Source organism: Schistocerca serialis, chromosome 7 (assembly GCF_023864345.2).
Source record: "Schistocerca serialis cubense isolate TAMUIC-IGC-003099 chromosome 7, iqSchSeri2.2, whole genome shotgun sequence".
NCBI classification, from domain to species: Eukaryota; Metazoa; Arthropoda; class Insecta; order Orthoptera; family Acrididae; genus Schistocerca; species Schistocerca serialis.
The window spans coordinates 298,293,285-298,316,188 of record NC_064644.1 but is presented as its reverse complement, the minus strand read 5'-3'; the positions used below and the strand labels follow the sequence as shown (position 1 = coordinate 298,316,188).

The following is a 22,904-nucleotide window of genomic DNA, read 5'->3' as shown; positions in this document are numbered from 1 at the left end:
CGTGGTAGTTTCGCCAGTCAATGTAGAGGAAGGACGATGTCGATGACAGACGAAGAGCAGCGTTCGCCCGTGGCAAGATAATCAAGGCTACCTCGGCGCTCTAAAACAAGATATATACAAATCGAAGGCAGTAATGTCGCACCAAAGACTTGAAATAATAACCGAACGTATACGAATCGAAAGACCGCATTAAGTTCTCATAAAATTTTGACAAAGTATTTGGTAAGTAATTATTCGATCCATTAACTTGCTGTAACTCTGCTTCATAAATTTTATGAAGTTACTTCCCTATTTTATAAATTACCATTACTGTGGGACCGGTGAGCGTTAGACAATTTTAACTGAGATACAAAAATGGGCGGTAAGTAAAGAGTGACTACCCCTGGTCTGTGTTGATGCAATTATCTTGCGTGTCCGACGCTGAGGTATTCTATAAGCACGTATTTTTGTTTATTCGACGATGGAGCGAGACGTTATCGAAAACTTCCCAAAAGTGAAATGAGACATCAACCTCGGCCACCTTATCTACACTGAACGAACAGTGCAATTTGAGCGATCTGCGTTTGTGGAATCCGCAAGGGTTTCCGAAAATTTGTTCTCTTTCCAAAGATGTCATGACATGCGAACAAAAAAATTTCAAAATTTTGAAGTGAGGAAGGCCTTTAATTTTGCGCATCCATCCTGCGACACTTCTTGAAGACAAAGCCTTGTGCCTTTTCAGCAGGAACTAGCGTTGCTCCGTTGTTCTAGCGATATAAAACTTAATGCTAGAAGACAGGTTCTTATCCAGCCTATACGATATGAAACTGGCCAGCACAATTTCATGTCCAACTGACTTTCATCTATGAAGCTAAGTGTGCGTTATTCCAGTCTTACATAACTCTTTTCAACAGTTCTTCCACGTCTCCTGTCTGATGGAATTACTAGGCCATCGGCACCTCAAATTTTTTTACTTCTTCCTGAATGTTTAACTTCCCTTTCAAATTTATCTCTGGTTACCTTCACAGCTTGCTCAAGGTACAGATTGAATAACATCGTAGATAGGCTACAAGCCTGTTTCGCTACCTTCTCTATTACTGCTTCCCAGTCTAGTTTCAACTGGTTCAACTGACTAAGCACTATCTGAGGTCAACACGTCTTAAAATTCAAGATGCTTAGCATATGTTAGAGCTTAATTTAATGAAACGAAGTTTTATGAGCGTTACCTTTAGATACCATAGGGAACTACAGATGCAGTATTTAAAAAATTTTAGTACCCAGCGCGACCTTCAATCGGCCAACGCACAATACGAAGCTTTTCACCGGTCTCTTCTCTACGAGTCCATACCGCCAACTGTTTTATTCCTACATGCATACAGGGCGAACCAGCAGCTATCCGTTCCGAGAACAGAGGAAAGTGTGCGGGACTTGGCGCCTGAAAGCCCGGGGACCGCTTCGGCCGCTCCATCGCAAGACGTATGGGCCCATGCCGGTGGGGCCCCTCGGAGGTGTACGATCTGATGGCGCTCAGCCGCAGTGGACTCCGCCGTAATGAAAACACGCCAAGTGGTGGCCGGCATGCGAAGGGAGTGCGCAACGCTAATTGCATTACATTTCAAGCGTGACCAAGTGCGCGTACGGGAGACAGCTGCAGAGGTGTGATTCTCAACGCTGGAACATTTTCATAGTCGTGGTCTTCGCAACAAGCGTTATCTCCGCTGTAGCACATGCTACTCAGGTGTTTGACATCTACTTACACCAACCAATATTTTCTTTTAGATGTACTGATACTGACCCTACGACTTATCTTAGAAGATAGCTTACGGAAAGGCAAACCTACGTTTCTAGCATTTGTAGAGTTAGAAAAAGCTTTTGACAATGTTGACTGAAATACTCTTTCAAATTCTGACGGTGGCAGGGGTAAAATACAGGGAGCGCAAGGCTATTTACAATTTGCACAGAAACCAGATGGCAGTTATAAGAGTCGAGGGGCATGAAAGGGAAGCAGTGTCTGGGAAGGAAGTGAGACAGGGCTATAACCTATCCCTGATATTATTCAATCTGTATATTGAGCAAGCAGTAACGGAAACAAAAGAAAAATTCGGAGTAGGAATTAAAATCCATGGAGAAGAAATAAAAACTTTGAGGTTCGCCGATGACGTAATTCTGTCAGAGACAGCAAAGGACTTGGAAGAGCAGTTGAACGGAATGGACAGTGTCTTGAAAGGAGGATATAAGATGAACATCAACAAAAGCAAAACGAGGATAATGGAATGTAGTCAAATTAAATCGGGTGATCTGAGGGAATTAGATTAGAGAATGAGACACTTAACGCAGTAAAGGAGTTTTGCTATTTGGGGAGCAAAATAACTGATGATGGTCGAAGTAGAGAGGATATAAAATGTAGACTGGCAATGGCAAGGAACGCGTTTCTGAAGACGAGAAATTTGTTAACATCGAGTATAGATTTAACTGTCAGGAAGTCTTTTCTGAAAGTATTTGTATGGAGTGTAGCCATGTATGGAAGTGAAACATGGACGATAAATTGTTTGGACAGGAAGAGAGTAGAAGCTGTCGAAATGTGGTGCTACAGAAGAATGCTGACGATTAGACGGGTAGATCACATAACTAATGCGGAGGTATTGAATAGAATTGGAGAGGAGAGAAATTTGTGGCACAATTTGACTAGAAGAAGGCATCGGTTGGTAGGACATATTCTGAGGCATCAAGGTATCACCAATTTAGTACTGGAGAGCAGCGTGGAGGGTAGAGAGAGACCAATAGATGACTACACTGAGCAGATTCAGAAGGATGTAGGTTGCAGTAGGTACTGGGAGATGAAGCATGCACAGGATAGAGTAGCATGGAGAGCTGCATCAAACCAGTCTCTGGACTGAAGACTACAACAACAACAACAACAACAATTAAGATGGACCTAAGAAACCGAAAGGAGCAGGAAATGAAAAGATTTTGCAACTGTTCTAATTATGCCGGGTGTTACAAAAGCATTCCATAGTTTAAGAGGTGGTAGAATGGATTGCAAGAAAAAAAAGTCCAGTAAGCATGACAAATACATACCCTAAGGGCCATGTGCACTTATCTTTGTTAATGTAAAACGTCTCTTCTACAAGTTCTTTGTTGTTACTAGAGTTAATGTAACGTACTCGCAATTACATACGATTTGCACACGTGAGCCATCGCTAAAGATCACGTCTGCCATTTCCCGTGTGCAATAAAAGGCTTGTATTACGCTGATAAGTGCGAAGGTGAAACAACAACGTAAAAGCATCTCACAAACGTACCAAAACACAAACTCGTTCAACCATTACCAATATAGACCTATGCACTGCACTTACCAGAATTGTGAATACGATTCTGTAACACATTTGTTTAGTGTACGGTGTATCCACGAACAACTCAATTGTTTACGGCATCCTATACTGTAGGTTGTTCGTAATTGCAAAGAGCTTGCAGTAGAAGAGATGTACTTGACTGTATCTAGAATGAGGTAGTGCTCATAGCTCCTAAGGTGTGCATTTTAGAGCCAATGTTTACTAGATTTTTTCCTCGTTTTGGTCCGTACTAGCACCTATGAAATTGAATTCTCTACAATCTTAGCAAAAACACTACCGGTACACGTATTCTACAATCAGAGGTATCAGAACGATTTTAGCTTGTAACTTTAACAACCTGGACTTTCCGGACCAGTGTCCCTTACCTTACATTTATACATTTACCGTTCTTCATCACCCCCTGAAAGTTTGTATTATCAAGGGATCATCTTGCACAGGCGGGAGGAAGATCACTTCCCTTGAAACAGGGGTTCTCAGAATTTTAACAATAAACCTCTCCGCAAGGAATAGCCTCTCGTATCGTCACTGGAGTTCGGTGACTATTTCTGCGAACCTCTAACGCTGACTAAACGACCCGGGACAAAATATTCAGCTCTGCTTTGAATCTTCTCAGCCTGTTCTCCTACTCGGGGAGGTTCTTGAAGGAAGAGAAATATTGAAAAAAATGGTCGTACGAGTGGCGCGTAAGCTGTAATCTTCGCAGACATTTCCTTGTGAGTCGTCCAGTGTACATTACTTGTCATGTGTTTCTTGTAATTTTAATGTCGTTCTGCTTTAGATTGTTGCATACAGATTGTTCTACATATTTTACGGGTTTTACTAGTTCCAATGATCGATTCTCAATCATATAACATGGCAATTATGCATTCTTCAGTCCATTTCCAATAAAAGCGTAACATTATGTTGAGCATTTACTGCGAATCCTTGCACCAAGCACTGATATTTTGCATGTCTGGCGGCATTTTTCTTGGAACTGCGACTTCCTTACACCAGCACCACCAGCTTTTCCCGCGTAGCTCCAACGTAATCCATAGCTATCACTGAGACCTTTTTCCAGAGCGTATTGTAACATTTCTTTCGTTAACTTCTTTTCGTTCGCGGTACCCCTAGCAAAATTCTAGTTACCTGCAAATTCGTATGTAAGTTTGAGATTAGCCTACTCAAAAAAGACGAACACGACTGTTTTACATATTTATTATTAGCACAAACATATGGAATGTGAGGTGATATGCTTTAAATTTTGGTAGTGTACAGTGCACATGAATCAACTCATTGTACAAGCGTACACTATGATGGCGGTGAAAAAGAAAAATTTTGAACACTTTTTCCCGCTTTTAACGGAAAATGTTTTGTCTCCCTGCCTCAGAAATCGCAAAAAGTTGACATCGTCGAAGAAAATCACCGCACCCACTCGCAAAATCTTGGTATGTTGCCAATGACTGTCGCGAGTCTGTACGCACAGCTCAATGGACAAACTTCCGCGCGCTCGTCGCTGATTCCTTGTTTTGGGGCCGGAGTTCCCTAATGCTTCTGATATTACCATCAGACAACTTGTCTCTATCTCTAATAGCCAGCGTGCCGAGGTAAGGAAAATTGCTACTTTCTGTAGAATTATACACGCCTTGACAATATTTGGCCGACTCAGCGCAGGAACTACACTACTTGGCATTAAAATTGCTACACCACGAAGATGATGTCCGACAGATGCGAAATTTAACCGACAGGAATAAGATGCTGTGATATGCAAATAAGCTTTTCAGAGCATTCACACAAGGTTGGCGCCGGTGGCGACACCTACAACGTGCTGACATGAGGAAACTTTCCAACCGATTTCTCATACACAAACACCAGTTGACCGGCGATGCTTGATGAAACTTTGTTGTGATGCCTCGTGTAAGGAGGAGAAATGCGTACCATCACGTTTCCGACTTTGATAAAGGTGGGATTGTAGCCTATCGCGATTGCGGTTTGTCGTATCGCGACACTGCTGCTCGCATTGGTCGAGATCCAATGACTGTTAGCAGAATATGGAATCGGTGGTTTCAGTAGGGTGATACGGAACGCCGTGCTGGATCCCAACGGCTTCGTATCACTAGCAGTCGAGATGACAGGCATCTTATCCGCATGGCTGTAACGGATCGTGCAGCCACGTCTCGATCCCTGAGTCAGTAGATGGGGACATTTGCAAGACAACAACCATCTGCACGAACAGTTCGACGACGTTTGCAGCAGCATGGACTATCAGCTCGGAGACCATGGCTGCGGTTACCCTTAACGCTGCATCACAGACAGGAGCGCCTCCGATGGTGTACTCAACGACGAACCTGGGTGCACGAATGGCAAAACGTCATTTTTTCGGATGAATCCAGGTTCTGTTTACAGCATCATGATGGTCGCATCCGTGTTTGGCGACATCGCGGTGAACGCACATTGGAAGCGTGCATTCATCATCGCCATACTGGTGTATCACCCGGCGTGATGGTTTGGGGTGCCATTGGTAACACGTCTCTCTCACCTCTTGTTCGCATTGACGGCACTGTGAACAGTGGACGTTACATTTCAGATGTGTTTCTATCCCTGCGAAACCCTACATTTCAGCAGGATAATGCACGACTGCATGTTGCAGGTCCTGTACGGGCCTTTCTGGATACAGAAAATGTTCGACTGCTGCCCTGGCCAGCACATTCTCCAGATCTCTCAACAATTGAAAACGTCTGGTCAGTGGTGGCCGAGCAACTGGCTCGTCACCATACGCCAGTCACTACTCTTTATGAACTGTGGTATCGTGTAGAAGCTGCATGGGCAGCTGTACCTGTACAGGCCATCCAAGCTCTGACTCAATGTCCAGGCGTATCAAGGCCGTATTTACGGCCAGAGGTGGTTGTTCTGGGTACTGATTTCTCAGGATCTATGCACCCAAATTGCGTGAAAATGTAATCACATGTCAGTTCTAGTATAATATATTTGTCCCATGAATACCCGTTTATCATCTGCATTTCTTCTTGGTGTAGCAAATTTAACGGCCAGTAGTGTATGTCAATGAACAAGCAATAACTCTGAAACGGAAGAGGAAAGCCACTATCTTCGCGATGTGACTAGTTACAGCGATGGCATCATCACTGCGGACTCAATCATAGCTGACGTCACGATATTGGCCGCCTGGCACGGCGTTCTTATCACTCGTCATTAAACGGGCTTTAAGGCGCCACAAACAGCTTGGATCCATCACTTTTTTCATACCACCTCAGTCAGTTAAAAAGCAGGGGCCGATTTCATTTCAAGAGTCTAAAATCAGTTTGATTGAAAATAAATATGAATTTATAAGGGACAGTCGAAAGAACGAGACGGATGGAAAAAAAGTGGGTAAACTTTTGTTTCAAAAGCAATCGCCATTACTGTTATCCCCCTGTGAGACAAGGCGGTCAGTGCCTTCAGGGACGAATGTTTGTCGTAGCCTGTGAAACAAGGATTGTACCCAGGCGTGCGATTCTTCGTCCGAAGCAAACCGGCGGCCACGAAAGGCTTTCTTCAGGGCTCCAAAAATATCTGAATTGCATGAGGAGAGATCGGGAATGTATGGAAGATGTGGGCACGCTCACATGTTGCCTAGGTTGTTTCGAGTAAGCTGCAGAAGTTTCGCTGGGAAGCCCTTACACGTCCTCCACAGTGTCCCGATCTCTCTCCCATGCGATTTCCGTAATTTTGGAACTCTGAAGAACTACATTCTTGGCCGTCCATTGGCATGGAACGGAGGCGTGTACGCCTGGGAACAAACTTTGTTCCGTAGGCACTTGCCAGAAGTTGTCCATAAAGGAGCCATTGACTGTCTTGTCTCACTCAAGCGTCCTATGTGCATCAGCATGCCTCGGTGGCTGTGTGTGCGTCAAACTAGGGATCCAAAGCTCTATCGTTCAATCATCGATTGGTACGACTTTTCTGTCACGGCGTTTCTTTTAACTTTGGCAGTGACTTTTAATGTGAAAAATGTCAGTTTACACTGTAGGTCCTCTTGCAACTGTTTAGGTAAGTCAGTTCAAAGCTATGATGCCAAGGGAATCCCACCTTAGACAGGACTGCGCCGTACTAGCTGGGTCAGCGTACGTTTACTTGTATACCAGTGAACGTAAAGGAAAAGTAACGTGAACACTGTCACGCAATGTGCGGTGCTTCGCCAGCTTCCTAGCTGCGCACTGGGGATTTACCGGAGAACCTCTTGCCGAATGGAATGACGCGCTTGTGCTGGAACATCCCGCACACAACAGTCGCTGTCTCTCTTACCTACACATTAACGTGGTTCATAATATAGGCGTAGCTCCGTGCTAACGCCTTATATTCAACGATAATGCTCGAATACTGTTGTATAAGAAATGATTTTCTAGTACGTTGCTGCGCTCTACCAGGAACTGTTGTTTGTATGTAACATGGTTCAAAATGACATTCTTCCTACAGAAACATCAAGTTTAATACAGATGCAGTCACTGGCACCATGCTTTCTGAATACACATCTTATCACAAAGTAAGTAAATAAATAAATATTAAAATTACTCTCCTGAAGACAAGGATCAGAAGTATGTTTTCGAAATTTTGTTGATACGTTTGTGCGTTCCATTTCTCAGTACGATGTAAAGGTAAGTTGAAAGCCAATGTGATAGCGCAGACTTACAGAAGGACCGCCTGCAGATGAGCATAATTCCGGAAGTATTACTGGTATATCACTGTTTCCAGTTAGCATATGGTTCTTTTAGCTGGATGCCACAAAAAGTATGTTCCCGTTAGAGACGAGGACTAGAGTGATACATACTTCAACAAAGCACTTCGTGTCTATACCATGAGTATCCATGTCAAGAATTGTGTGGGGAGGGGGGAGGAAGAAAACATGCCACTTAAGCTCAATGGGTGAACTATAGGGAGTAAAATTCGGCCACGAAAAAGGCCGCTCAAAAATCTCGCGCTCAACTGATTAATATCGTTCGTACTTCTGGAACCCTAGCTTCGATTAACGGAAGAGATACCGAAGATTTGATTATTTTCGGCGCTGGCCAAATACCAATATAGTAGAGGGGTAATCTACCTGGTCTGTTCTGAACAAAACGCAGTGGCGCACTGAATTTTATCAGGTTTTTGTTTCCTCTAAATATTAACCCCCGAGTCAATAAAAGTCGCTGATGATTGTACACAGTCTATGTTGTTATATTTGGACTTCCTCTGTGTCGAAGACAATCTTATCATCCTTATATTTCCGCTCCAGCTACTATCGCCACACTTTGTGTAGTATCCCACGGAACCCATATTCCACCACGCCGGGTTACTTGGTTCATACGCGGAAGGAAAGCGAGGCTAGTGGTGTGTGTCATCGAAAGCTACCCACGTCGCTCCCTCATTTTTTCTTTTTTCCTGTTAATTTTACATACTTGGGCGTAACGAGTTAGCACATGTCATCTACGTTAAAACTGAACAGTTTGTGGCATATTTATAACTTAGAGAACGTTCGTGCAACAAATATTTCCCGCACAGTTGATGTTGCTCGGAAGTGGCTTACTACTATAAACAATTGGTACAACAATGTACCCTATTGCCGAAACGCTTCTTGCTCATTCAGTTATAGTGTAATATAGCGACTGCAACAGCAAATAATGCTAATTTTCCACCCCTCTATTACCAGTTTATAAGCAAAATTTCTGATGCATAACTACGGTGCTACAAACAGCACACCCCTTCTTTCTGCAAAAGGCGAACAGTTACGAAATACGTTTAGAAGATAAGTTAGCGTTATTCTTAGCTGATACATGTTTAAAGTTGTTAGGAATGTTAGGTTTTAATTATCACAAACAAGCGCTCCGTTTAAGAAAAGCGGCACAATCCGATCCATATCCGCTCAGCTTTCGTCTTCGGAGAACCCATTACAAAGTAAAAAATCTTATTTCCTACAACTGCAAGTTTGTAGATTCCTCAGTATAATATATTCATAAAACGTGATAACTACTCTGGACGAAAAAATCTTACTGTGTGAAGGATTTCTCTAGGTAGGGGCTACGCGATTTCGTTTAAGAGATTACATCCAAAATTAAATTTGCTTTCAGGCTGTATTTCATCTGCAATGCCACTATTTTCAATTTCGGAACTACCTAGACAAAAGCCCATTCCACGGAGCTCTCGTATCTCCAACAATAACGGCATACTAGGGAAATAGGTGACTGTTCGGGAATGGTGGTTGAGCAACAAGAAAACACCGGCGCTGAAATAAATATGCTCGTCAAAAAAGAAAAAAAAATCAGAGCTCTACAAGGAGCTAGATGAGAAACGAAGCTCTTGGCACAGCTGTTCCCGGCAGTTAGAACAGAGTCTAGATAAGGCGCAGGAAGTGGTATCACTTGACGCCGAAGACAAGCACATTATGAAACGCAGCAACAGAACATGAAGGAATAAGTAGGCACTTATAAAATCAAATTAAAAACCGTAGCAAATTAGCCATGATGGATTTTTCGCGCCAGACTCTGTGCCGCTTTTCATAAACGTTACGGAAGCGAATGCTGTTTCTCATGGTCTCTTGTTTTTACGATGAGGAAAATAGCAATCGTATATGATGCCCATCTAATCTTACCTCCAGGACTGAATCACTGGAGAAAACATGGGAGTCCTGTCCCTAATAAGTCTTCACACGCCTTTTATTTACTACTTCTAAGTATTCACTTCATGGAGACATGAACAGCATGTGGTTTCACACCCTACAGTCTACACAGGCGCTATTTCTGAACACATCCACAAGTTGTGTTACATTAAATCTGTCGTCTTAGTCCGCTGACAAATGAGTAGTTTGATCCCTCACAACAGGCAAGTCTTCATGACAGGAGATACAAATAATCAAGCAAAAGAATGATGTATACGTTTAACTCAAACCCTTATAAAATGAAGCATAAACGATCATAACGGAGACAAGTAGTTTAAGGAAAATCACTGTAGGAGCCAAAGGAGGAAAGCAGGGAATGTACGTATTGCAGAAGAGATACTTCGGAATCTGGTAAATGATTTCGTTCATCTTAAAGTAGCTAAAATAGTTTGACAGAAAAAATTCCTTCTACTATAAAAAGAACACCTCTGTTGCACCATTGACATTAACGAAAATCCTGGTGGAAAGGTGTGCCGATGCTTTAAAAACCATCAAGAGAATGAAATGCTGTAAAACACACATATAAAATAAAACTGCACTACGGCGATTGAAACTACGCCTTTCAGAATAAACTAGTTTGTTAGTCCACTTTGCAGCACATTTGTCTTACTCTGCGTTCGCAAAAATGTTTATTACTCACGACAACATTGACAGTACCTGTGACTGTAGCTAGCAGCACCAATGTAAACAAACACTTTGACAGGGCCATTGCACGCACATATCACCGCGTCCACTCGTGTCAAATTTTCTCCGCGCAGTGTACGTCGCTTTCGGACTTTCGTATGTCCCCACCACTTTGTGCCAAAGAGTTCAAACGGGAAGCGATACCACCCGTGTTACTGAGTTCGTACGACTTCCACAGCCAATGCGATTATACGTTTCTGAATAATTAAGAAGAAACACAGTCTATTATGTTAGACTGTGGAAGTAGTGTATTTAAATAATCTCAGAACAGTTGGACAATTTGTAGATATGACGTAACAAGGAGCTTTCTCGCTGTCTTAAGTATAGAAACACGCCATGTATTCGTCTTCAGATTGGAGTAATACTTTTCTTTCACTTCCCTAAACGTCCAAAAATTGACATATATTGGAAATGTTATGGGGATGTTCATCGCTTAACAATGAATAAAATGTAATTTCTTTTAGTAGTTATTCAACTGCATGCTTGTAGAAACTACCATCGTCAGACATCGATCGAGAATAACATCGAACACTGCAGGCCCAAAGAATAAAGCGGAGGATTTGAACTTAAGTATATTTTGATCGTAGAGATATTAGTATATACCTCCACGGTTGTGATGATGTTTTTGCTGTTCTAAAAGCAAACAGACAGGCGAACCATTGATGCTGATGTTTGGTAAAAAATAGGTACAATTATCTTTGGACATAACTCGTCAGATTTTACGAGAATTACACAATGAAATAGCGCCGGTTAGTATTTTTTGCGACCTATGTAAGCCCCTTAACTGTCTGGTTTCGCTGATAAATTGAAGTTTTATGGGATTGATGGTATAGCCAACCAATGGATAATGTCGTACCTAACGAAAAGAATGCAGAGAAATGTACTTAGTAGTTCAACCAATATAGCCCAGTGACATAATTCTCTTTTTGCAGTGAACACATAGTGTGTAGTGGGGCAATCACTCTGTTGTAGAAATAATTCAAAAGCCAAGATCGCTTAAACACTGTTTACTGGATAACCGGTTTCAACACACTAAAGGTGCCATCATCGGATCTGAATGTAGATTAACATTATCCAAACGGTTTGTAAATGTTAATCTACATTCAGATCCGATGATGGCACTTTTAGTGTGTCGAAACCGGTTATCCAGTAAACAGTGTTTAAGCGATCTTGGCTTTTGAATTATTTCTACATAATCCCCACTGGGAGAAACACGTACGGGGTTTCCTAAGATTCGATCTTAGGTCCACTATTGTTCCTCATATATGTAAACGATCTTCCGTCTGACATATAAGAAGCAGAATTCGTTTTTTTGACGCTAGTAATTTAATCAATCCAAGTGTGTAAACAGAAACAGAAGGAATGGCAAACAAAGTTCTTAAAAGCGTCATTGACTGGTTTTCTACCAGTGGTCTCACCCTCAATTTTAAAATGACATTAAGTTCAGCACTCTAGGGGTACTAGACCAGTGGCAAGTGTAACTCATGATGCGGAAATAATAAATAGGGTGAAAACTTCAAAATTCTTAGGTATCCACACTGATGAGAATTTAAACTGGAAAAAGCTAGTTTTACAAGTCCTAAAACAACTTAGTTCAGCTGTATTTGTACTTCGAATCATTGCAAATTTTGGAAAGAGAGAAATGAGTTGAGATATTTTGCACAGTTTCAATCAATAATGTCATATGGAATGATGTTCTGTGGCAAGAAAGAAAGTTTTCATTGTGCAAAAAGATGTTGCAGGAGTAATCATAGTGTAGACTCTGGGTAAGGAGTTGGTCATTCTGATTACTGCTTCATAGTATACTTACTCCATCATGAACTTTGTTGTAAATAATCCTCTATGATTCAAAAGGAATAATGCTATACATAATTACAATACCAGAAAGAAACGTGACTCATTACTCTACATAAAGGTTGTCTTTAGCACAAAAAGGATGCACAATGCAGCAACAAAAATTTTTGATCACTTATCCAGTGACATAAAATGTCTGCTAGGCAGCAAAGTAAAACTTGAGAACAAACTGAAATAGTTTCTCCTTGACAACTCCTTCTATTCAGTAGAAGAATTTCCATTAGTTTAAAGTGTAAAAGGTGGTGCATAGTAATTTCTAACTTACACCTGTATAACTTTTTATTTCTGTAAAATAAATAAATAAAAGTAAAAACAACAACATCTTAGAACTGTTCAAATTGTAATCATTTGTGCAAGTTAATTTGCAATGTGAATGTAAAATGACCCGATCCACATCGTGATGATATGTTGTGCAAAATGATCCATGGAACATGTATCTAACTAACTGGTAAACTGATGTGTATGATACCAGTACTTCAAGTGGTGCACAGACACAACCATGTTTCTGTTTGCTATATGTTATACTTGTGCATGCAGGTTTACTAAATTGTGGATGTCATTACTGTCTGCCCTTCCAAGGAATATGGAACACTTGACACTACAAATTATTATATTTTCAGCATTACTGTTTCGCATAATCCATAGGAAAGATCTACAAAAAGTTTAGTGAGTGTCTCTTGCAGCCAGTCATGTGAAGAGTGTAATGGATGACAAAGTTAATTTCAAATGCAAACTCAAATCACATCTGGTTAATAACTTCTTGTACTTCATAGAAGAAGTTACATACATCTATTTTTAAAATGTGTTTTTGGGGGTGGAGATATTGCACACAGAGTTGACTTCAAATCACCTTTTGTAAAAATGAATATAAGCAATAAGTAATGCAGAAGACAATCCTATAAATGATCAACATGTTGACATGCTTTTCACTGAGCTATTGTATTACATTTGTGAATAAAAAATGACAGGCCTCTCATACAACAAACTGAAATAATAACTGATTCAGTTTTCAAAATGAACAGCTTTGTTCAAGTAACAATAATTTTTGATGTATTGATAATCCAAAATGTTGGGTATATCAATATTTTACCTCTGATAAATTGTCAGTACTAATATCCCTCATTTGATTTATAAAAAATCAGTATGTTGATACTTTAGAAAATTTTGCCAGATATAATTGAGAGTTGTCAGGAAAAGATAATAATGTGTTTCTCATTTAAAGCCATAACTTGCTAACATTTGTTGTTATTGTTTACTTTAGACTACTGAAGCGCTTGAGTGATATTAGCTGTGGGTATTTTGCATTATGCCTGAAGAGCATGATCTAGTAGTTTAAAATACAATCTTCTTGCCCACTATTCACATACATAAGAAAAAAATTACCAGAGCTGTTCATAAATAATGGACAGATGTAAATACAAAAATTGAAATAATGGTCTGCTCTTGTCATGCTTGTGTCCAGAATCAGGCAGCTATTTCACAGCATTTTCCCCATGACCAGAACCTGAGCACCCTTGGGAGAGGGTGAACGTTGATTAGGCCAGAACCTCCGAAGGTGCATTGTGGCTGTTGGTGGTGGATGCTCTCTCCAACTTCTCCTTTTGTAGCCAAGATGTCCTCAACAACTACCCTTGCAATGACTTGGGCCTTCAAAAACACATTTACAATAGAGGGATCAAACCACACAATTGTTTCAGACAATGGACTTCAGTTTGTGGCATCTGAGTTTAAAAAATCAGCCTTGGATGTTGTCCATACCACTTAACCACTGTTCCTTCCGACCCAGCATTAAACTCAGAAGTGGTATGGCTCATTAGTAGAACTGCTACACAGGTGCTGAATCTGCAATCCAGAGTGGCCACAGGCCACAGTCAACGCTGTATTACTATGCAGTATTTGTATTTATTTATTTATCCTGTGGATCACATATTGTACAAAGTACACATGATATAGGACAAGTCATTTTTCTTAACAAATATCATTTTAAAAAATGTACACAAAATTGTTCATTGATGAATATAGTAACTTCACATACAGAGAATACAAACAATTTACATGGGGAACTAAGAAACATGTAGGCAATGTAGTGCTACTTTAAATTTATGCAAATAATCACTGAGATTACAGAATAGTGAAAATGTCAACTGGAAACACAACAGAAGGACAATGTCATTTAAAAACTACATTAAACATGAAATTTACATTGAGATTTCACAGACAATTAAGTTTTAATACCAATAGAATGTGTACTTGTACATTCAAAAAGCGAGTTGAAAGGTTTTGGGAAGTGAAACTGAAACATAGTTGTGTATAGTAGAAATAAGGTTATTATTTTGCCTACAGAATGTTTTGCTTTAATCACAGTATTTTACAAAGGAACTTTATAATTTTTCATTTCCAGGAATTCTTGTACTGAATAGAAACAGTGCTTTGTCAGAAATTCCTTTAGTTTATTTTTAAATATTGGATCTGGAGCAGTTTTTATTTGTTCTGGAATTTTATTGTGTAAAACGACACCCAGATGAGTTATATATTTTTGGTACGATGATGTCCTTGAAAAAATTTAATGGATATTAGATTGCCCTCTGGTATAATGAGCGTGTATATCATTGTTTTGGATTAATTTGCCTGTTCTTGAGAGGTATTCCCTGGTGAATAGGATTGTTTCTTGAATGAATAGAGATGGGATGCTTAGAACATTAAGTTTTATAAATTGACATTTACAGGATTCCAGCTTTTTGAGGCCACAGATTATCCTCAGTGCTCTTTTTTGTAGTTTAAATATATTTGTGCTGTGAGTTGAATTTCCCCAAAAGATGATTCCATAGCGGAGCAACGAGTGGAACTGCGCATGGTATGCTTGCATTAGTGTGGATTTACTTGTAGTAGATTTTAGTATTCGTAGTCCATAGCACAATGATGAGAGTTTCTTTGATAAGTTGTTTATATGTGTGTCCCATTTTAAATTTTGTTGGACCCATAGACCCAAAAATTTTGTTGCATTTACATTTTCAATTTTATCATTATTTAACTTTACTTGGATAGTTTTTTGACTGGATGTGGGAATTAGATGGAAGTTGATACATACAGTTTTCCCACTATTAACAATTAGGCAATTTTTGTTAAACCACTCAGACAGTTTTTTCATAGAGTTATCTGATATTGTCTGAGGGGATTCAGGGCTAGATCCAGTCAACACTATGTTTGTATCATCAGCAAACAGGATAGTTTTTTGTGGGCTCATACGTTCAACAAGATCATCTATGTAAATGAAGAAAAGTAATGGCCCTAGAACAGAACCCTGGGGAACATCATATCTTATTGTTCTTTCGTCCGAGAGGAAAACTGTGTTATTTATTTTATTCTGTACATTAATATCGTATTGAAGTGATACCTTCTGTCTGCGGTTTTGTAGGTAAGAGCATAGCCAGTTGTGAGCCACACCTCTTATTCCTCTTCTTTCCAATTTAGCAAGCAGTATTTTATGATCTAGTACGTCAAAGGCTTTAGAGAGATCTAAGAAGATATCTGCAGCTATATTATGTTGGTCAATTGATTTCAGTATGTGGTCCAACAGTTCAAAAATTGCTGTCTGGGTGGATAAAGATTTACTAAAACCATGTTGTTGAATGCTGATTAGTGCGTGGTTTTTTATGAAATTTATAAGCCTGTCATAAAAAAGTTTTTCCAGGATTTTTGAAAAGATGCTTAATATGGATAACGGTCTATAATTGGATACTGAATCAGGGGAACCTTTCTTTAGTAATGGTGAGACTTTAGCTATTTTGAGAGCATCTGGAAAAATGCCAGTTTTTAATGATTGGTTGTATATGGTTGATAATGGCTTTACTATATTGGGAGCACACACTTTTAATATGAGGTCAGGTACTTAGTCTTCCACATTTGGGTTCACCCGTTTGGTTGTACCTTGGGGTGGACCCCAGGCAGGGTTATAGGCTATAGGGGTGCCAATTATTTAAAGTGATGAGGCCAGAAAAAGTTTGTTTACCAATGTAACCATTTGTGGCTGTTCAACAGGTCACCACCACACCCTCTAACAGTGCCATATCAGATTATCTCACACATGCCCGAGACAAAAAATCGCCCTTGCTTCGATTTATACAGTGGCACAATCTCCACCTTCACACTAGTCCAGTTTCATAACAAGCCACAGGAGGCAAGCCTGCGGAGACTGAGCCACATCACAGACTGCACTATGACCTATATCTCTCAACGTGCCTGCTGAACTCGTGGAGGTGGGCCACAGGGCTGACTGCCCAGAAAATCTTGCTGTTCTTAAACAAGGTATTTGTCACCATCCCTGTATCTCTTGATGGCAGAGCCATTGGCTGGATTATCAGCATCTCCAGCACTTATTTGGCACAGGGAAAAGTGCCGTCCATGGCATTTCTGTCCCTAAGTACTGGTTAAAAAGAGGAGAAATATTGTATCCTCATCTGGCAGCCATGAAGATACAGAGATGCTTGACCTACTGCTGCCGGCCAGGGTGGCTGAGCGGTTCTAGGCGCTCATTAGTGGGACCCGTATTCTGTTGATTACGGACTTGAATTTGAACACTGCTTTGCAGAACTTTCATTCAGCATGTATAGTGAACAATGTTTGTATCTTTTGAGATAAACATGTGTGTGTGTTTATTTTAATCATTCTTGTCATGCTTTTAATTTACATGTCTTTTATACGAGAGATGCCATTCTACATTTTAAAGACTCATTATTCTCTCCAAACTGTCATGGTTACCACACTTCAGGTACCTGAGAGCCAGGATCCAGAAGACACTGGACATCTTAAAGTGCCTTATCCACAGATCCACTGGTTTTCATGTAATCACAGCTAGATTATGGAGTATGGATCAGTAAATCCATGTTATCTGAAGATCATTGATGCGATCCAGCATGAGGGGATTAGGCTGATGATAGGTGCTTATTGGACCAGCCCCATGCCCAGTCTCTTGCTGAGGCTGGGGAACTGCCACTTACCATCCAGTGGAAGTGCCTCATGGTGCATCAGACATGTAAGTTCCTCACTGCTCCAAATCCACTAGCATACCACACTCTTGCTCGTCCATCTCCAGAATGCATTTTTTCCAACTGTCCATGAGCAATAAAGCCGTTTGGGATCTAAGTGCAGCATTTGCTAAAGTCACTTGGGGTGCAAAATAAGTACAGCCCCAATTCCAAGGTTTTAGCTGCCTACCACCCTGATTACTGCATAGGCCCATAGTAATTTTAGATTTGAAGTGTAGGAGGGGCTGACACCCGGCATACATTGTTAATACATTATTTTATGACATTTTAACTGAGCACCACAACTCTGTAGTTGTATTTACGGATGTTATATAAGTAAGAGACAACAATCACCATATTACATAGTACTGGTTAGATGAGTGCGTAATTAGAATCACAATTAACAATTATGAATTTTCGACAGTTTGAATACAGGAATTGTTACTGTAAAGTGGGGTTACTATTCTTACAGATGCAGAATTCTGTTAGCAATACACTTTTTGATAAAAAGTTAGAGAAATACATTTCATAAACAATTAGTACAGAATAAAGTGAATTCACATTTTAATTACACAGTGAATCTTTTACATAAGTTTCACAGATTAATTCAGTCAAATGTTTCATAAAACTGTGTAAATATCTTAAAGTTAATTTAAAGTTGTTACAGTGCTTTCTAGAACTTTCCAAAATCAATTTTTTATACAAAGAATAATAATTTTAATATCTGATGGTATATATTTAGAATATTACAATTGCAAACTGGTAAAACATCAAAACTATGAACCTCAAAAAGTTCCTGTGAACTATATATCAGGATTTATATTAAATATAAGGATCGAATAGCGTACTAGTCTGTACCATTACAATACGATTAACTGTACTGCTAGGTGATCTGTGCAGACCTATTACCGTATGGGAAACAGGAATACAGATAACTGTATACACAACAAACTGTCCCCATAAATGCTTATACATACATATATTTCAGCACAAAGAAAGATAGATGTGTACCACTGTACAAGGTACAAAGGCTGACTGGAATATTAACATGGCAGCTTGTCAGAGCTGTTAGAGTTCAAAGACCATGCTTTACGTGGTCAATGTGACCTATCAATGCCACACAGCCCCCCCCCTCCCCCCCCCGCGCAGTATGGAGTACGGCCTGTGAGGCCTGAGGGGAGGTCATGTGGATGTTGGCGTTGGAGTGAGTAGGGCGACGAGGTGACAGGCACACGACTGGAAGCTCCATCTCAGTGAGGGCGGCGTGCAAAGGCGTGGTGGCGGGCTGCAGGCCCACATTGTAAACAGACAGCCAGCGGGGATGGATGACGCGTCGGCCGGCCTGGGAGTAGAGGTGTGGGGAGGGGTGAGGCATGCGTGCATGCCTGCCCCTAATGCAGATTGAGCCATCCGAGGAGATGAACGCACAAACTCCTGATGGATTGCACTCTCGGGGGAGGGACAGGCCATGCACTATCTTGACATCTAGTTCCTCATTGAGTGTCGAGTCTACAGTGTCTGTAAAGAGCACAAGCACAGGGTCATCGAAAGCAACACATCGTCATCATGGTTAGATGGTATATTGCAGCACAAGTTGAAAGTCAGGGAGCAAGTCTCTCCAGAAGATGAAATATGATCAAAACCTGCACATGGAGTTGATGACGACATGCTTGAGAAACCCGCAAACTGTGGTGACAAATCATCGGAAGGAGAAGACCCTACCATGGGATGAGCTAACACATTATCGGGCTCAGCAATGGAAAATTCGTCTGGATGGTCCGACTGGGATGGCAGAGGGGTGTCGGAGTCCATGAAAGCAGGCTTGAGCCTGTGTAGCGAAACGGTCTGCGGGCTGTCTTTAACCATAATGTTGAACGTTGTCTTGCCCCTCCGGAGTACTTAAAAGGGGCCGAGATATGAGGGCTGCAGGGGTTCTGAATCATCCCTGAGCATAATGTGGGAGCATGTGTTGAGTGCGGTTGGCATGTAAGTGTCTGGCAGGGTATGACTGACAGGCGGGTGTAGCCGTGCGTGTCTAAAGTGGGTGCGCATTCTACTAATAAAGTCTGGGGAAGTGGGGAAATCCTCAGGTGCTTATGGCAGGATAAGTTCCTCAGGTAGAACCGGGTTCTTGCTGAAAACGAATTCAGAGATGGTTCCCTGTGAGTCAGGTTTATAGGTCGAACGGAGACCGAGTAACACTCAAAGAAGTGCCGGCCCTGAGTGCTGTTTTAAGGGTGTGATGCCATCGTTCCACTAAACCGTTGCTTTGTGGGTGGTAGGCTGTTGTATGAATTTTTTTAATACCGCAAAGCTTCCATAGAATCGTGAAAAGTGCAGACTCGAACTGTTGACCCTGGTCAGTGGTGATGGTGGACGGGCAACCGAACCTAGCGATCCACGATGAGATGAATCCCTTGGCCATGGTTTCTGCTGTGAGTTTGGGTAAAGGAACAGCTTCCACCCAATGAGACATGCAGTTGATTGTGGAGAGAATATATCTGTGGCCCTCTGATGGTGGCAGAGGCCCAATAAGGTTGATAGGTACATGATGAAAACATCCTTTCCGAATGTCAGACTTGCCAAAGGGGGGGGGGGGGGGTCAGGAATGCCAGGGTGGGCAAGGTTATGCAAGGCGTCAAAGGCTTGTCGGCCCAACATGGGAGGGAGCAACAGCCACAGAGTGCCAGTAGGAGAGTCGCACTACACTTCGTCCAAAATGCTGGGGAACTTGGTAACTTTGGTAAACACAAGCAATGTCTGGGGATCCATGAGGAGAGCTTGAGATTCCTCGTTAGAGGCCTGGAGAGCGGCGAGGTCGGATAAATCGATGATGCATGAGACAGTATTGATCCACGAAAAGAAATCAGCGGGGATGTTTTCCATGGCTTTGATGTAGCGTACATCCGTAGTAAATTGAGAGACCAGGTCGAAGTGGCAGAAACGCCGAGGGGGTGGGTTCTCGGGAAGGTTGCAGAAGGCATCCGCCAGTGGTTTGTGGTCAGTAAGGATGAAGAGAGAATGGCCCTCGATGTCAGTGTGAAAGTGTTTGACGGCTTCATAGACCGCCAGAAGTTCTATATGAAGGGGTGAAACCGTGTCGCCTTTGTGTTGCTGTAATACTGCCCCGACCGCGATTTCACTGGCATCCGTAGTGATGAACAACTTTGCAGACGGATCAGGATGAGTGAGAACGACGGCGTGAGCCAACACTGTCTTTAGAGCCCTGAAGGCCTCTAGCATAGGTTCAACTGTTCCCATAAATGTTTATACATATATGTATTTCAGCACAAAGAAAGATTCACGTGTACACTTTACAAGGTACAAAGGCTGACTGGAACATTAACATGGCAGCTTGTCAGAGCAGTTAGAGTTCAAAGACCATGCTTTACGTGGTCGATGTGACCTATCAATGCCACAACAATCAGGAGCACTTTATTTGCAACTAGCTTTATTGTTGATATTTTAGGTGTAATTTCAACACTAGGTTCTGTGATGAAATTGAGTTTTGTGAACTGAAGATTGTCTTCAAAATTACAATGCAGTTTTCCAACTTCCCTGTTCTGTTTGGTTGAAATTATTGCCAGAGCATAACTGTTTATTTTAACATTTTTTTAAGGTTTGAGACTGAACATGTCCTGTGAGAATGACAACATGTGCATTCTCCTCAGCTTGTGTGAGCTGTAATAATATGCACTTGTTGCTGAGATAATGAATATTTTGATGTAGTGTTTAGAGAACTCTTTATTTTCTCTTAGACTGCTTTTAGGCCTAACCATTTTTGTTACAAAATACTTGTCATTACCATCATACCTTATTCATTTTCCCTATTATTTAGAATTGTACCCATTCCAGCATAGATATGAATAAAAATTTTGCATTCTAGCTAATTTAAATGTAAACTACCATTACCCAAGCCACTCATTGCTTAAGAATTTATTCAGATTTATGGACATGGTTCCTACACTATTACCAGAAAATCATGTACTGAGAGCAATGAATCGCTGGATTCATTGATCCAATATTATAGTTTTATCAAGAACCAGTGATTACTATGCTAGAATATGCAGAGAGGTCATAGAAATTCCAAACCATAAAAACAACTTTAATAAATGAGATGAGTGACTAAAATTAGACAAGTTATGGAGCTTAGTACTACATAAAGCAAACAGTGCCAACTATTCCTCACTACAGGCACCATAACAGATGCTGGTGCCAATCTGTACTCTTAGAGTATGTGTGAGGTAGGGAAGCTCAACGACATGCCATAATCTTAGAACAGTCAGATGACATCACAACCCAATGGGATCGGTAATCAGGATATAGAAAACTTAATTCCCATATATGTCGTAGCTCATATATATTTACACTTGACATTGCATCCGTACAGAATGAAGTATAACAAAGAACTGACTAAAGTAAAGTAAGATGGAGGCTCGACAGAGCACTTAGAGTTCACAGACATTAAGTTTCGTAGTCGATACGAACTATCAATGTTACACATGGATACTTATAAACAGTTTGGCCTGCTGGGCTTGATTGAGTTTTAAACTTCAGAGAATGAAAGCAGTTAATGTGATTGTGTTGATGTGAGTACTGTGCGTCGTTGGGCGAGTAAGTTTAAAGATGTTGAGGCGGGAACATCTGACCTGCGTGACAAACAAAGAGTTGGACGTCCTGTGACAGCAACCACTGAGTTTCACAAGCAAAATGTTGACAGATTGATTCAGGACGATCGTCGTGTCACTCATAGAGAAATTGCAAGCATAATCGGTATTTCAACAGAACGTGTGGGTCACATTATTGCTTTGCTTGGCAATCCATACACAAATTGCCACCACAGCAGGATTCCAGAGACTGAATCTCATCACCATACAGCATCCTCCATACAGTCCAGATTTAGCACCGTCTGACTTCCATCTGTTCCCGATAATGAAAGACGATCTGCGGGGATATCATTACGCATCTGATAAAGACGCTGAGAGAACTGTGAGACTGTGATTGGGGAAACAGTATGTCGACTTCTTCCGTGACGGCTTCAGAAAACTTGTTCATCGTTTGCAGAAATGTATCCAATTGGCTGGTTATTATGTGGAAAAGTGGATATTGGTAATTAAAGATCACATTCTAGAGATTGTTCCACCGTTTGATTTATTAAAATATTCCCATCCAAACCCAATTAACGAGGGTGGTGGCATTACTTTTCATTCAACCCTCGTACAAGGATTGTCATTTTCATTTGTATTTTGTTTTAATAAATTTGCTTTTTAAAAAAGTTTCACTTGTCCGGATTTAATCGCTGCACCCTGTAGACTACTGGTAATGAGAAGCAGTTCGAGAGAG

At 41.0% G+C, this 22,904-nt stretch overlaps 2 protein-coding genes across 4 annotated transcripts in view; both read right to left on the bottom strand.

Moving 5' to 3' along the window:
• Positions 1-10,790, bottom strand: part of LOC126412522 (vascular endothelial growth factor receptor 3-like) — a 224,798-nt gene extending 214,008 nt beyond the window's left edge. For all 3 annotated transcript variants that reach the window (XR_007575302.1, XM_050082159.1, XM_050082160.1), the window contains exon 1: positions 10,657-10,790. Coding sequence is in view for 2 of the 3 variants with exons in the window: in XM_050082159.1 (XP_049938116.1) it covers positions 10,657-10,708 (52 nt within the window). In the remaining variant the exon portion in view is untranslated. The remainder of the gene's footprint in view (positions 1-10,656) is intronic.
• The window catches only part of LOC126412521 (vascular endothelial growth factor receptor kdr-like), an 864,770-nt gene that overhangs the window by 787,894 nt on the left and 53,972 nt on the right, over positions 1-22,904 (bottom strand). The window lies entirely within an intron of this gene.